The sequence below is a fragment of the Mobula hypostoma genome, chromosome 7, assembly GCF_963921235.1.
Source record: "Mobula hypostoma chromosome 7, sMobHyp1.1, whole genome shotgun sequence".
Lineage (NCBI taxonomy): Eukaryota > Metazoa > Chordata > Chondrichthyes > Myliobatiformes > Myliobatidae > Mobula > Mobula hypostoma.
Genome location: NC_086103.1, coordinates 151557949 through 151574525, shown reverse-complemented (window position 1 = coordinate 151574525; position 16577 = coordinate 151557949). Strand labels below are relative to the sequence as shown.

The 16577-nt window shown below is 40.7% G+C and overlaps 1 protein-coding gene across 11 annotated transcripts in view; it reads left to right on the top strand.

The window, feature by feature from the left end:
- The window catches only part of stard13b (StAR related lipid transfer domain containing 13b), a 458491-nt gene that overhangs the window by 410126 nt on the left and 31788 nt on the right, over positions 1-16577 (top strand). For all 11 annotated transcript variants that reach the window (XM_063054298.1, XM_063054300.1, XM_063054297.1 and 8 more), the window contains one exon: positions 11805-11868. In XM_063054298.1, the coding sequence (XP_062910368.1) occupies positions 11805-11868 (64 nt within the window). The remainder of the gene's footprint in view (positions 1-11804; positions 11869-16577) is intronic.

Below are 16577 nucleotides of genomic sequence, written 5' to 3'. Positions count from 1 at the left end.
TAAAGAGTCAGGAGTTGATGGCTGTATTGTGTCAGTTTTTTCCCGCCCTCTGAACAGATAGATAACATCCTGTGGAAGTAATTTTCAGCTTAATCGCTTCAATCACTTGGCCATGTGATTGCGTGTCCGTTGTGAAGGAAATGGGTAGATCATGTTAACAGTTCAGCAATCCAACTGCTGGAAGATGATGTGAGAACACAATGTAGAATCCGGAGTAAGCTGTATTTTGAAGAATACTAGGATGTTTTTCCATGTATCATGGCCAATATCTTCCTCTGAATTAATTTTTATAAAGAATTGAGCCATAATCAAGACTTTAGTGCAAATTGGCTGCTGCCTTTTCTACATTAAATCAGGAAAAACATTTCATATTTGTTTTCTTGGATGCTTGAACTTTGCATGTCCTTTGGTGTTAAAGTTTGCTTTCCTCTCATTGAAAGAAGAAGTTGCTTCTGTTCTTCAGCACTGGTAAATTCTATTGACTTGGTTGTGAATTTTGATTTTATATTTATGACTGTTAGAACAAAAACACAATTAGTAGTCATGAGCAATGCAGTTCTTTGGAACATCTTAAAAGGGCAAAATACACAATGTAAATTATATTCATTGAACTTGGAACTCGGGATCAGGCCCTTCAGTCCACAGTATCTGTGCTGAATATGACACTAAATTAACCTAAATCTCTTCTGCACACACGTGATTCATATTGTTCCATTCACTACATATTCTTATCTAAAAACCTCTTAAACAACACTATTATAGACAATAGACAATAAGTGCAGGAGTAGGCCATTCAGCCCTTCGAGCCAGCACCGCCATTCACTGTGATCATGGCTGATCATCCACAATCAGTATCCAGTTCCTGCCTTATCCCCATAACCTTTGATTCCGCTATCTTTAAGAGCTCTATCCATCTCTTTCTTGAAAGCATCCAGAGACTTGGCCTCCACAGCCTTCTGGGGCAGAGCATTCCATATATCCACCACTCTCTGGGTGAAAGTTTTTCCTCAACTCCGTTCTAAATGGCCTACCCCTTATTCTTAAACTGTGGCCTTGGGTTCTGGACTCACCCATCAGCGGGAACATGCTTCCTGCCTCCAGCGTGTCCAATCCCTTAATAATCTTATATGTTTCAATAAGATCCCCTCTCAGCCTTCTAAATTCCAGAGTATACAAGCCCAGTCACTCCAATCTTTCAACATATGACAGTCCCGCCATCCTGGGAATTAACCTTGTGAACCTACGCTGCACTCCCTCAATAGCAAGAATGTCCTTCCTCAAATTTGGAGACCAAACTTGCACACAGTACTCCAGGTGTGGTCTCATCGGGGCCCTGCACAGCTGCAGAAGGACCTTTTTGCTCCTATACTCAATTCCCCTTGTTATGAAGGCCAGCATGCCATTAGCTTTCTTCACTGCCTGCTGTACTTGCATGCTTGCTTTCAGTGACTGATGTACAAGAACACCTAGATCTCATTGTACTTCCCCTTTTCCTAACTTGACTCCATTTAGATAATAATCTGCCTTCCTGTTCTTACCACCAAAGTGGATAACCTCACATTTATCCACATTAAACTGCATCTGCCATGCATCTGCCCACTCACCCAGCCTGTCCAAGTCACCCTGCATTCTCATAACATCCTCCTCACATTTCACACTGCCACCCAGCTTTGTGTCATCGGCAAATTTGCTAATGTTACTTTTAATTCCCTCATCTAAATCATTAATATATATTGTAAACAGCTGCGGTTCCAGCACTGAACCCTGCGGTACCCCACTGGTCACCACTTGCCATTCTGAAAGGGACCCATTAATCGCTACTCTTCGTTTTCTGTCAGCCAGCCAATTTTCAATCCATGTCAGTACTCTGCCCCCAATACCATGTGCCCTAATTTTGCCCACTAATCTCCTATGTGGGACTTTATCAAAGGTTTTCTGAAAGTCCAGGTACACTACATCCACTGGCTCTCCCTTGTCCATTTTCATAGTTACATCCTCAAAAAATTCCAGAAGATTAGTCAGCACGATTTCCCTTTCGTAAATCCATGCTGACTCGGACCGATCCTGTTACTGCTATTCAGATGTGTCATAATTTCATCTTTTATAATTGACTCCAGCATCTTTCCCACCACCGACGTCAGGCTAACCAGTCTATAATTCCTTGTTTTCTCTCTTCCTCCCTTGAAGAGAGGGACAACATTAGCCACCCTCCAATCCACAGGAACTGATCCTGAATCTATAGAACATTGGAAAATGACACCAATGTGTCCACGATTTCTAAAGCCGCCCCCTTAAGTACCCTGGGATGCAGACCATCAGGTTCTGGGGACTTAACAGCCTTCAGACCCAACAGTCTATCCAACACCATTTCCTGCCTAGTATAAATTTCCTTCAGTTCATCCATTACCCTAGGTCCTTTGGCCACTATTATATCTGTTGTATCTGCATCCAACATTACTCTGGGCAGTCCATACTAAGCAACTATCACCTTGTAATTTTTTTGAAATCTTGTCCTGTGCATCTCCTCTAAGCTTTCCCTTTCTCATCTTAAATACATATCCATTAGTTTTTGACATTTCTACCCTTGAATGAAGATTCTGACTATCAATCTTATCTATGCCTCTCATCATTTTATGAACTTCTATTAAAAGAATGCAAGCCACGTTTGTATAACCTCTCCTATCGCATGCCCTCTAATCTATGCAATATCCTGTTCAGCTTATTCTGTACCCTTTTTGGAGTTTAAAAAAAAAAGCAGCATCCAAAAATTGAATGACACTCTTGTGGCACAGATCAACCATGAGGATGATGAGGATGGTGAGGATAAGGAAGCCTGTGAATGAAGAAGCTCTGTGTTATAGGCCTGCTTACCCTGCTGCTCCACTGACTTTATTAAAATGGCAGCACACACAAAATGCTGGAGGAACACAGCAGGCCAGGCAGCTTCTATGGAAAAGAGTAAACAGTCGCCATTTCGTGGCAAGATTCTTCATCAGGACATGACACCTTGATCTTTGACTCCTAAAATTTTCATGAAAATGTTGAATTTGTACCTTAATTGCTTATTACACTTGCTACAAAAGCTATCTAATAATTAATAAATTCAATATCTTAAATAATTGCCAGTCAGTCTCTTCTCCCACCTAGAAAGTAAATAATTCCATCTGGGGTTTCAGTCACCAAGTTATTTTTTTTTAAATTAAACCTCTTTCTCCATTCTCTATTTTTGTTACTCTCAATCTTTCCTTCCTTCTCTCCATGTTTTATGTATCAAATTTGTCCTTCAATATGCAATCCTTGTCCTTGCTCTGTTTTTTTTCAGTCTTTCACATTGGTTATCAGAACACGTTGTTCTTTTCATTGTTCACCTAGGTCTTTGATGACATGTTGATTTTATAGTGATGTTATTGTCTCTCATTTTCTGAAACTAATGTTTTCAATCCTGTACATCTGGCTAATGATGCATCTGGCAAGATATTGACAGAAACATAATTTGCCCACCTGATTCTTAAAAAGGGTTTTGAAATTTGATTCTTATGCCAGCAAGGAGTCTTCAAAGTGGTAGAGAAAAGAGCCATGTAAACATTTAAGAACTTGCTTGATTTCAGTAGCAAAGTATTTAATTGTTCCTTGTTAATCTTTCTGGCTGCTCTGCTACACAGCTGCTTTCCTTGGGTATTATATCTCCTCAACTTGATATATCCAGAAATGGCTTAATTTGTGCAGTTCTGAATGGTGATGATCCCAGTAAGACCATGGTGGTTTGATGACTGGACTACGTCGCCAGCATTGTTAACAGCAATCCTACATTCACCAGTGATGAATTGAGCTAAGAGCCTTGGTAGCCTGATTTTACTCATGTGGTTTGACCTGAATATGCACTTCTGGTACAGTGTAAGAACTGTGCTTACTATTTTAGTCAGCCTGGACTTGATATTTCATTGAGGCATTACAGTTTATTGCTTAAACAATCGGTACTTTCCACAAAGCCAGACAGTACCCATTAAAATCAAATTTGTGCAAAATATTTTTGTTGTCTATTTTCAGGATTACTTTCAATATTTTATACCCAGTATAATAATATTGATATAAAACAGAAAATGCTTGAAATATAGAGCATTTTTGTTAAGTGTATTAATATTTATTTAGTAACTGTCAGCATCTTTGAACAGTTGTCTATCTTATCCTGATTCTTAAAAATATCCTCTTTCAATTTGGCAGTAGTGGTGCAAGTTAACAGTCAGAAATTTGTAGTTCTTAGTTTGTGATCACTGTGATCCAAAGTTACATAGTGAAATATGCAGTGAATTGTCAATATTCAGGTTACAGGTTTAAAGCTCAACAAACAGGAGCTACTTACAGTACTGCTTTTCTTTACTAGCCTAGAATATTAAACCAATTGTGCCACAGCACCAATGTTTGTTTATCAGCAGTGCTGGTTATTAACAGTGTTGATGAGGAATTGTATGGAATAAGCTGGATATTGTGAGTCTCTGTGAGACTGAAGGTGTTCACTATTATTTATCTGTAAATAGAAAGGAATGTCTAGTGACCATAGGCACATGGTTGAAGTGCAAAAATTAGGAATTTGTTGACAAGGATGCCTAATTTTCCCACAGGTTGCACAGGAATGTTATCTTGTCATTAAAATATATGGAATGACATTAAGCAGCAGGGTTTCCAGCTATGTACACACAAAACTCATAGGAAAATGAGCCATCTATCTTTGTCCATCCCAAAGCTGGAATGGTGAATAGACTCATTTCTTGACTGCCAGCCTCTCTACCACTAAAACTTTAAGCAGTGTGGAATCTCATTCTTCCAAATTATTGGAGATTTTAATCATGCATGTCTCTAATTTTCCCTTCTATTTCTCTTAAACCAACTTTTCACTTACTCTCTCTCCTTACACTGAATTAGAGCAGGGGTTCCCAACCGGTTTATGCCATGAACCCCTACCATTAACTGAGGAGTCTGTGGACCACAAGTTGAGAGCCTCTGAATTAGAGAAACAGAACTGCAGATACTGGAATTTGGAGTATCATACAATTTGCCGAAGGAACTCAAGTGGATCGAGCAGTATCTGTGGGGCGGGGGGGGTGGAGAAATCATTGAAATGCGCAAGACACAAAGCATTGACTGTTCTTTCCTGTCCTCCTGCAGATATTGCTTGACCTGCCAAGTTCCTCCAGCAGGTTGGTCGTTAATGTTGAATCAAATCTTGCTGGCATTTCATAGTGCAGATTCTGTATACAATTCAGTTAACAGTTCCTTATTTCGATTGTTTGGGAAGATACACAGTTCACTGCCTGTTCACACAGGTCCCAGAAGTGTTAACTAGCCTTCACAAGGGCAAATGAAAATGACACGTACATCCAGTAGATATGTTTTGTGATTAGTATATTTAGCCTGTGAGACTGCATTCAGGATGTGTTATTGATTTCAACTATAAAATACTTTCGGAGAGACAAGAACATGAAGTTTCTGAGGTGTAGTGCTAAATGAGTTAATCTCACAACATTGAGAAGGAAACCAGCCAAAGACCTGCAGTGGTTGCAAGAGTATACAGAGAGAAGTACACGAAGTGTCTTGAGAAAGAGGACATCCTGTATAAACTACACTGAAGCAGCATGTCTAAGAAGGCACACACTGTCGTCAGCGATGTGATCATTTATCTCTGCAATTAGCTAGACCCCAGAAACGTTTCAGGCGGAGCACTGCCTGTTCCTGTCAAAGTTATCCACAGTTAAATCTCTGGTTTCTTCTAAAATTTCCCTGATGTTACTAAACTTTCCATGACAAGCACTGATGTGACATTCTTTCATTTTAAAGAAAACTAGATTAGCATTGAAATTATGTCTTCCAGTATGTTGGGATATCTTCAGCAACTTTATTGAGAACTTAATCACTGTGTTGTAATGCCAATAAACACAGCAGTTTATTTGTAATCAGGAAGATTCCACAGATGAGATAAATGATCAGGTCACCTTTTTTTATAATTGCAGGGTAAAATATTAGACACAACAAAATGAAGAACTCCTATATTTAATCTGTGAAACTGCAAGTACTTTGTGCCTACCTGAAAAAGTATTTGTAGCATCAGAGATTAAAAGTTCAAGATCTGATCTGAAAGACAGCATCCGGTAGAGTGTCCCACAGGAGTGTCGGTCCAAAATACAGCCTCAAGTTACTGGGGTAGGGCTTGAATTTGCAGCACTCTACCTCTGAGTGTTTACTGAGCCACACCTGATTCTAATCTGCCCGTAGAGATGGATTGCAGGAGGAACCTACTTGCTTTTTCTAATAGGGTCTGTAACAGGGTCTGTATATCACCCAGTGCATGTATATAACCCAGTAGAGTGCAAGCAGCCAGGAACGGGCTTCTGATTGCTCATGGCTGAACTTGTTTGCCATCGGGTAGTCAGTGATGCTGGTTTTGCCAGTGTATCTGCATTGGTTGAAACTTTCACTTTTCCGATCACCAACTTTGTTGGTCATGCAGTCACAAAGGGCTAGAGAGTGGCCAACCCACTGATATCCCGAAGTGATAGGTTCCATATCTTGACAGGATGGATGAAATTGTTAAATTCTGACTACCCTACCACTAACCAAGGGTTATGTGGACCCCCGGATGGGAACTCCTGGACTAGACTGAGGTGGCACAATAGGACGGGAGTTAGCGCTGCTGACTCACAGCTTCACTGACTTCAGGTGCTGTCTGTGTGCAGTTTGGTCCCACATCCCAAAGCCTCACTGGTAGGTTAATTGCTGTTGTAAATTGCCCCGATAGATGACAGAAGAAATCAAAAAAGTGAAGTTGGTGACCATGTAAGAGAATGAGTTGCAGGGAATTGGGGTTATTCTGATGGGAGTTAGCACAGACTAAATACCCATCACGTTACAATACGTTAATATCCATTGTTGTTTGCGGTGTGCTTTACAGTCTTTCTCTACAAAAGTGATCTGAGTGAGGATTTTTTTTTTGCTGACAAAGGCAATGGACAATGCATCACAGAGCATAATTCAGCATTGCTGTAAAGTGGGAAATTATTAAAGAAAAGTTCATCTGGCACATCCTTTGTCACCCAGGCCACAGAACAACTCCACCTGGGCAGTGTACACACCTTCAGGGTGAGGGGTACATGAACTTCGTGTGGAGAGGGTCAGATTGGTTCTCCTTTTGAGGGTCACTCTCAGATTCTTTGCCTCTGTTATTCTGACCACATGCTGATGTTGGAGTTCAGCAACAGAACAACAATATCCCACAGCTTTCCCGCTTTTGTGGGAAGTCTGGGTGCTGATGCCATGGAGAGGAACGGCACTGGTGAGAGTCAGAAGTATCTGGTAATTAGAGGTTACTGGGAAACTAAAAGAATATACTGTTGAGACTTTAGAAGGCAATAGTCAGACTGCATTTGGAGTATTATGTGCAATTTTAGGCCCAGTATCTCAGGGATAACGTGCTGGGGCTGGAGAGAATCCAGAGCAGGGGTTCTCAACCGGTTTTATGCCAGAAAGCCCCAAGTTGGGAACCCCTGATCTAGAGAAAGTTCACAAGAATGATCCTGGGAATGGAAGGCATTGTATGATGGCTTTAGGTCTGTACAAAATGCAGTTCAGAAGGATGCAGGATAACCTTTTTGAAACCCGTCAAATACTTAAAAAGCCTGAATAGACTGGACTTGAAGAAGGTATTTCCATGTGTAGGAACTGAAAGTAGAAATTCAGAATAAAGAGATAGGGCTTTAGAATTGAGATGAGTCATAGATCAATACAGCATGGATACAAGCCTTTTGGCCGAATGCCTCCATGTCCATAGTGCCAAGCAAGTTCCAACTTCCTGCATTTAACTCCTATCCCTTCAGCCCCCATCCCTGCACGTAACTATCTAAGTGCTTTTTAAACAATATTGCTATACCTGCCTCAACCATATGAACCTTCTGGCAGCTCATTCTATATACCTCTGCATTAAAAACAATTGCTGTTCAGAGCCCCTCTAAATCTCGCTTCTCTCACCCTAATTCTGTGCCCTCTAGTTTTTGTCTCCCTTACCCAAGGGAAAAGATCGTTACCATCTGTCTTATCAATGGCTCTCATCATCTTCTTAACGTTTCTGTAAAGCCACCCCACATTCTCATACATTACTTAAGGAATAAAGATGTAATTTGGCCAACTACTCTCTATAAATCGGGCTCTTAGCAAGAGGAAGCCAAAAGGTGTTGAATTTGCCATGGAAAGCTGTGGAAGCCAAGTCGTTGGGTGTATTTAAGGCAGGGACTGATAGGTTCTTGATTGGTAAAATGATTAGGAGTTTCAGGGAGAAGCTGAGAGAATGGGATTGAGAAAAATAAATTATCAATGAATGGCAGATCCAACGTGATAGCCCAAATGGCCGAATTCTGATTTTTTATCTTGTGGTCCTATGGTCTAATTCTAATTCAATTAACTTAAGTTATATTTACTTGTTTTAATTGTTTCCAGTTTTAATTATTATTGATGGATTTTTGCATAATAAAAATTAAATGGGCTTGGAATGCCTTTAAGTATTTGGGATGTAAATTTAATTTCAAGGTCTTGTCAGTTTTGATACCCATGGGTTTACAGGCCATGACTTGGCCACTTCTCAAAACAACTCTAGGGAATGGTGCTTCATTTTTAGCAGGAAAGCCCTTTGCACCACAGGGTCTCTGTGATTGGGAGCCAGCTTCAGGGACCAGATTGTGGCTGTGTCAGTGCATGTGTTAGAGCAGCAAGTGCACACAGCCCACCACCAGCTGAGGCCCCACGGTGCATGTAGTGTACCAATGTGCTGAACCAATAGTCTCAATCAGGGCAACTTCATTGGTATTCCTGGTCAGGACTTTCGAGGTTTATAACACTGTAGCACCAAAATAAATCATATTGCATCGCTAAATTATGAGGGATGTAGATAGAGTAAATGCAAACAGGCTTTTTCCACTGAAGATGGGCGAGACTATAACTAGAGATTGTAGATTAAGTTGTCAAGTCGCTTTTATTGTCACTTCAACCATAACTGCTGGTACAGTACACAGTAAAAATGAAACAACAATCCTCCAGGATCATGGTGCTACATGAAACAACAAAACTACACTAGACTACCTGAACCAACACAAAACTACACTAGACTACGTGAAACAGCACAAAACTACGTTAGACTTCAGGCCTACACGGGACTACATAAAGTGCACAAAACAGTACAAGACATTACAATAATTAATAAACAAGATAATAGGCACAGTAAAGGACAAGTTACAATATAATAATAAATAATGTAAATGTAAACCGTGTTTTAGCAGGAATTGAGAAAGAAATGAGCAAAAAATCGCAAAGGGAGTGGAGTGGTCAGTTAAGTGTGTGTGTGTGTGTGCGTGTGCGTGTGTAGGTTGGTGTCAAACTAGACTCTGGGAATTGAGGAGTCTAATGGCTTGGGGGAAGAAACTGTTACACAGTCTGGTCGTGAGAGCCCGAATGCTTCGGTACCTTTTGCTAGGTGGCAGGAGGGAGAAGAGTTAAGAGTTAAGGATGAAAGGTGAGATATTGAAGGGAAACCTGAGGAGTATGTTCTTCAACACACACAAAATGCTGGTGAACGCAGCAGGCCAGGCAGCATCTATAGGAAGAAGTACTGCTACGTTTCAGGCCAAGACCCTTCATCAGAATTTCCAGCATCTGTAGATTTCCTTGTGTTTGAGGATGTTCTTCACTCAGGGTGGTGCAAGTGTGGAATGAGCTGCCAGTGGAAGTGGTGGATGTGGGTTCGATTGCAACATTTAAGAGAACTTTGGATATACACTGTACATGGATGGGAGATATATCAGAGAGTTATGGTCCATGGCAGAATAAGAGTTTCTGTGCTATAAAGCTCTGTGACTCCATTGCTGAATACAGTAGTCTTCACTGAATGAATGGTATGTGAATTATTAATACCTACAGTTACTCTTGTGCCTTAATATTTGTCATCAATTCTAATGTCCTTACAAAGTGGTTTCCCAGGAAGGGAAAGGCAGGTCAGAACATAGAAAAACAATTTCTACCCCAGATTTGAACAAACTTGTATTCCAGAGTAAAGCCCATCAACAAAGATTACTTATTTAAGATGAAGACTGAATGTCAGTCCAGATGAAGGAGGCTTGATAACTTTTCTACTGCCATCTTCAATTAAATGTTTCTGTAACATACTGATTTTTCCCTCTTATATTAAAAGCACATCTGCTGGAGGAATGTTTCCTGCCCTCCTGCAGATAAGGAACACTGAGCAGAACTGTACTGAAACATGCCTGTTGATTTTGTGTTTTGTATTCTGTGTTTTCGCTCGTTTTCTTTTTGTTACTGATTGCGTGTTTTTTTGAGCATGGGAGTGGGGTGAAGAGGTTTGTTTTTTCTTTGAGCAGGTTGGTTCCTTGGTGTCTATGGGGAAGACTAATTTCCAGGTTGTTTACTGCATACATACAGTACTTTGATAATAAATGTACTTTTAATCTTTGAATCACCTATCACCTTCTAGCTACCCTCCTTTCCCACATCCCACCTTTTTATTCTAGCACCTTCCTCCTTCCTTTCCAGTCCTGAAGAAGGGTCGCAGCTCAAGCAATGACCGTTTGGATGCTGCCTGACCTGCTGAGTTCCTCCAGCATTCCTTGTGTGTTGCTTTGGATTTTCAGCATCAGCAGAGTTTCTCATGTTTGTGATTTTTTTTAATAAGCCAGGTTTAAATTTCTCTCTTGCTCTGATTTTAAATCGATTGCTGCAAAACCATAGCCACACTGCCACTCCACCCCACCCCCTGAACTTAGTGATTCCTTACACAGAGGACTGGTTCTCACAGCAGGCGAGCTCCCCCTTCATTAGTGTGTGTGTCCTCACTGCTCTTTGTATTTGTAATATTTCACGGCACACAAACACACCGCCAAACTGCACTTCAAGGAGGATTATTACAGCAGTCACAATGGCATCTATAACAAAGAGAAAGCATCTGTCTTTTTATCCATCCTTTCATATAAAGCTTTATTTTTATTCTGATATTGACTCAAAACATCATATTTGGGAGAATTACCTCAGACTAATAATTTTATTAAACACATCTGAACGGCTTTGTGTTGGGTTCTCAGGAGACGTGTTTTACACATAATCATAATGTTTATTCCGTTCCAGTAACCAGTTTATACTGATTTTATGGATTAGCATTTTATAGGGCGCTAAAAGTGTTTATGATGACATTGGTCTGTCTGAGTAGCTTAGAAAGGAGGTGCTCATCAGTTCATTATTTCTGATGTTCATCACACACTCAGTAAAGACGATTGCCACTTAGTTAACACTCAGTTAATCGACTGGACTGACCTTGGTAGGAACATGGCAACCACAGACTCTGAAAGGCAATTGGTAGGAAGAACAATTGACATTAACAGCTGCAGTTGAAGTGAAGGTATCAGCTGATCAATATTTGCTAAAGTATAGGCTAGAGCAATCCACACCCACACAGTGTTGGTGCGTAGAGTACCTGAACAGAATGGTAAGTAGGATGCCTTATCAGCGTCTCCACTGACTGACGTACACAGTCCTGTTATCTGTGCTCAATCCATCTACAGCATAAAATGGTACAGTAGAGCTGAAATCTTTCCTTAGTAATTCACTGTTTTTTTGGAAATGAAGCAGTATGTCTTGCAGTTAATATAGCAATTATTTGCCTTGATGTTTTCCTTTCAGTCCCAGCTTTAGACGTAGTGAGTGAAGATAATTGCAGTGAACATGGAATTTTAATATACTGAATTTTGGTTGATTTCCAGGCGACTGAATACATTGAACAAGTGCACTTCCATGAAAATAGATATAAGCCTTCCCAAGAAAAAAGTAAGGACATGTTTCTTATTTAATTTCCTATTGGCATGCGTAGCTTCAGGCAACGTTTGGTTTTGTAAAGAATAATCTTAAAATAAGCTATTCATGTACTATGGTGTTAGAAATAGCTTATGGTGCTTATGAATAAGGTCACAACAATTTTGCAGTAATTGGTAAGCAGCTTTGTAATTTTCAATATAAACTTTATATTTCTTAAGAGTCTGTAAGACATATTCTACTGTTTTTAGAGTTGCTGTTCAGCATTATAAATATGATCCTTTAATTCAAGTTAGCAGGGGATTGGGTGGGGTCAGATCCAACACCACTTTTTCATCCTGCCTAACTTTATCAGTGCCCATCATCAGACTGGATGTAAAATTGGCGTGCTCCTCCTCTAATAAACCCTGTAATAAATCCTGTGGTCATGTGGCAAACAAAGGAAATGAACAACTGAGAGGTCAGATGCTTCATCATCAATGCAGTAACGTAGCCACACGGTAGTTTGTGAAGCTAGGCTCTATATTCATTGCAAGCTTTGGAATGTGAGACGTAGAGGTAGAACTTTAATGGTAGAAGGAGATGTCTGTGGGAGCCACGGTTTGCCAGGTGGAAATGTGCTTTCACCTACATCATTGGTAAAAGAAAAGTCTGTGAAGTATTTTTTTCAAAACAGAACCAGAATGTTCGAGGATGTTGTGAATAGGACAGAATAAAGGCAAAAAGATGCTTGGACTGATCAGAATAGTCAGGATATTTAATATGATTTAATTAAAATACTACAATTGACAGCGATGTTATTGACAGCTGTGAAAGGTGGCTAATGGGATAAGGAACCACAGAATAAATGATAGGAATATACTTTCAGGCCTTACTGAAAGTTCCCCTGAAGTTTGTTACACAATTGGATTTCTTCAGACAAGTTGCTGTTATCTTTATTTACTTGCCTGAGCAACACGTTATCATAATATTCTAAGTCAGATTTAACAAGTGCACTTCTATGAAAATAGATATAGGCTTTCCCAAGAAGAAGGTAAGGACATTTTTCTGAAGAGCTTGAGATTGGTTGGGCTATTAGGCACTTGGCAAGGGACAATAAAAAGAAGTTGGATTTAAGCAGAACAGCCATGGTGTGAGTGGACAGAGTTAGAGTGGAGAACTGTGACTTCAGTGAGAGAGGCGGGGGCTAGGTTGAGGGTTTTGTCAAGTTTCTTTTTTTATTTTTATTAGATCCCAGCTAGAATAGTGAAAATGGATCCAGGAAAGTGATGTGCTCCTCTGGCAAGATGTGGGAGATCTGGGAGGTTTCCAGCCTCCCTGATCACTACATCTGTGAGAAATGCATCTGGGTGCAGCTTCTGATAGACCATGTTAGGGAGCTGGAGTTGAGTGGCCTAAAGATTATTTGGGAGAATAAGGAGTTCATAGATAGGAGCTACAGGGAGGTATTTGCTTCTAAGTTGCAGGAGCCAGGAGAGGGAAAAGGAGTAGGAAGGATGTGGAAGCTTCATTGAGAGTTCAAAGGAGATTTAGCAGATGCTGCCTGGGTTAGAGTGCATGTCTTATGAGGATGGAGCAAAGGAGGATGAAAGGTGACTTGAGCTGTATAACATGATAAGAGGCATAGGTAGAGTGGGCAGCCATAACCATTTCATAGGCTGGCAAAGACTAATATGAGAGGACATAATTTTAAGGTGATTGGAGGAAAGTATAGGGAATGTCAGAGGTAGTTTTTTGGTGAGTGTATGGAACAGGGGTTGACATAGACGCAGTTATGTTAGAGGCATTTAAGAGACTCTTAGGTAGGCAATTGGATGAAAGAAAAATTGGGGGCTCCGCAGGAGGAAAGTGGAGTAGATTAAAAGGTCAAAACGTGTAGTCAGCCAAAAGGCCTGTAGAGTACAGTGTGATTCTGTTCTAGGAGCATCATGTTTGTAGTTGCTGATACTCTCTGGTGTCTGCTTCTGCCAATAACTAATCAGTAGCACCTTCCCAGTGATGAGGCATAAATAGATCTATTGTGATGGTATTGCCAGGAAGTAAAGTTATATTTCAAAAGGAAACAAAACTGAAGACATTAATATAAAATCTGAAGATGGATACTAATGCATCCCAAATAATCCTCTTTGGAGTGGGAGATCGTGCAGTGAGTTGGAGACAGTTCCTTGTGGAGTTTGCGCGCCAGTTTTAAAAGGCGAATGGGTCTTGTTGAAACTTGTCTGCGGAGCGGGAAATTGCTTGAGTTAATAGCAATTAGGATTAATTAGTGAAGGCCAATAAAATGAAGCAGGGTTTGAGCAGACTGGCCATTGTATGAGTAGAGAGTGTTAGAATGGTCAGGCTTTGACTCAACAGACTTGGGTGAGAACAGGCGCAGGTTAGTACTTATGTTTGACAAGTGTGGGCAGAATGGTAGTTCAGGCCTGGAATGTTCCTCCTATGAGATATGGGATTTCAGAATACCTAACAGTCTCCCTGATGACTACTTTTGCAGGAAGTACACCCACTTTCAGCCCTGATGGACAAGGTCAGTAACTGGATCTGGACCATTCAGGGGATGAAAAACTTCATAGTTGCCTCCCAGGTACTAGGGTCCAGGACGTCTCCGAGCAGCTGCAGAAGATTCTCAAGAGGGAGGGTGAGCAGTCAGAGGTCATAGTGCACATTGGCGCCAATGATATAGGTAGAAAGGGTGAAGTGGTCCAGTGCAGTGAGTTTAGGGAGTTAGGGAAAAGGCTGAAGAACAAGACCTCCAAGGTAGTAATCTCTGGATTACTCCCAGTAACAATACTATTCAGGGTAGGAATGGGATGATGGTACAAATGAATGAGTGGCTGAGGGCATTGTGCAGGGGGCAGGGTTTCAGATTTCTGGATTATTGGGATCTCTTCTGGGAGAGGCGTAACCCGTCCTTTTTGTGCAGGTCATATGTGAACCCGAGGGGGACCAATATCCTTGCGGACAGGTTTGCTGGAACTATTGGGGAGGGTTTAAACTATGTTGGCAGAAGGATGGGAACTGGAGTGATAGGACTGATGATAAGGCAGTTGATATACAAGTTGATGCAGTATGCAATGAGACTGTAAGGATGGGCAGACAGATGGTAGGGCAAAATTGCAGTCAGTGAGATGAAGTGAAGTGTAATGGGGAAAAAATCGAAAAGGGTGATGAAGGTGTTAAATTAGAATGCACATAGTATAGGGAATAAGGTAGATGATCTCATAGCACAGATGGCGATTGGCAGGTATGACGTTATGGGTATCATTGAGATGTGGCTGAAAGAAGATCATAGTTGGGAGCTTAACACCCAAGGAGCACCTTTTATTGAAAGGATGGGCATGTAGGTAGAGGAGGTAGGGTGGCTCTGTTGGTAAAAAAATGAAATCTGCTCCTTAGAAAAAGGGGACATAGGACTGGAAGGTACAGAATCCTTGTTAAAGTTAAGAAACTGCAAGAGTAAAAAATCACTGATGCCTCCAACAGTAGCCAGGATGTGGGATATAAATTTTAATAGGAAATAGGAAAGGCTTGTAATAAGAGCAACGTTACAAAAATCACAAGGATTTCAATAAGCAAGTTGATTGGGAAAATCACATTGTTTCTGGATCCCAAGAGAGGGAACTAGAATGCCTGCAAGATGGCTTTTTAGAGCAGCTTGAGGTTGAGCCCACTGGAGGAAATGTAAATATGGATTCAGTGTTGTGTAATGAATCAGATTTGATTAGGGAGCTTAAGGTAAAGGAGCCCTTAGGAGGCAATGATCATAGTATGATAGAATTCATCCTGCAGTTTGAGAGGGAGGAGATAAAGTCAGATATATCAGTATTACAGTGGGGTAATATATGAGGTGTGAGAGAGGAGCTGGCCAAAGTTGATTGCAAAGGGTCACTGGCAAGGATGATGGCAGAAGAGCAGTGGCAGGAGTTTCTAAGGACAATTTGGAAGACATGGCATAGATACGTCCCAAAGATGAAGAAGCATTCTAAAGGGAAGATGAGGTAAAGGAAGTCAAAGCTGGCATAATAGCAAAAGGGAGGGCGTATAATAGAGCAAAATTTAGTGAGAAGCTTTTAAAAACCAACAGAAGGCAACTAAAGAAACTGTAAGGAGAGAGAAGATGAAATATGAAGTTAAGCTAATCAAAGATATCAAGAGGATGCCAGAAGTTTTTTCAGATGTATAAAGAATAAAAGAGAGGTGAGAGTGGTTATTGGAACGCTGGAAAATCATGCTGGAAATGTAGTAATGGGGCCAAAGAAATGGTGTCAAACTCTATAATTATATCACATCAGTCTTCACTGAGCAGAATACCAAAAATCTGGGAGTGTCAGGGGGCAGAAGTGAGTGTTATTGTTATTACTAAGGAGAAGGTGCTTGAGAAGCTAGAAGATCTTGAATGTAAATAAGTCATCCTGGATCAGGTGGAGCACACCCCAGACTTCTGAAAAAGGTGGCTGAAGAGATTGTGGAGGCTTTAGTAACGATCTTTCAAGAATCACCAGATTCTGGAATGGTTCTGCGGGACTGGTAAATTGCAATATTTCTTCACTCTTTAAGAAAGGAGAGAGGCAGAAGAAAGGAAATTATAGCCCAGTTAGCCTGACTTCAATGGTTGGGAAAGGATGAGGTTTCAGGGTACTTCGAGTCATACGATAAGGAAAGTCAGCATGGTTTCCTTACGGGGAAATCTTGCCTGTCAAATCTGTTGTAAAGGAGAGAGCCAT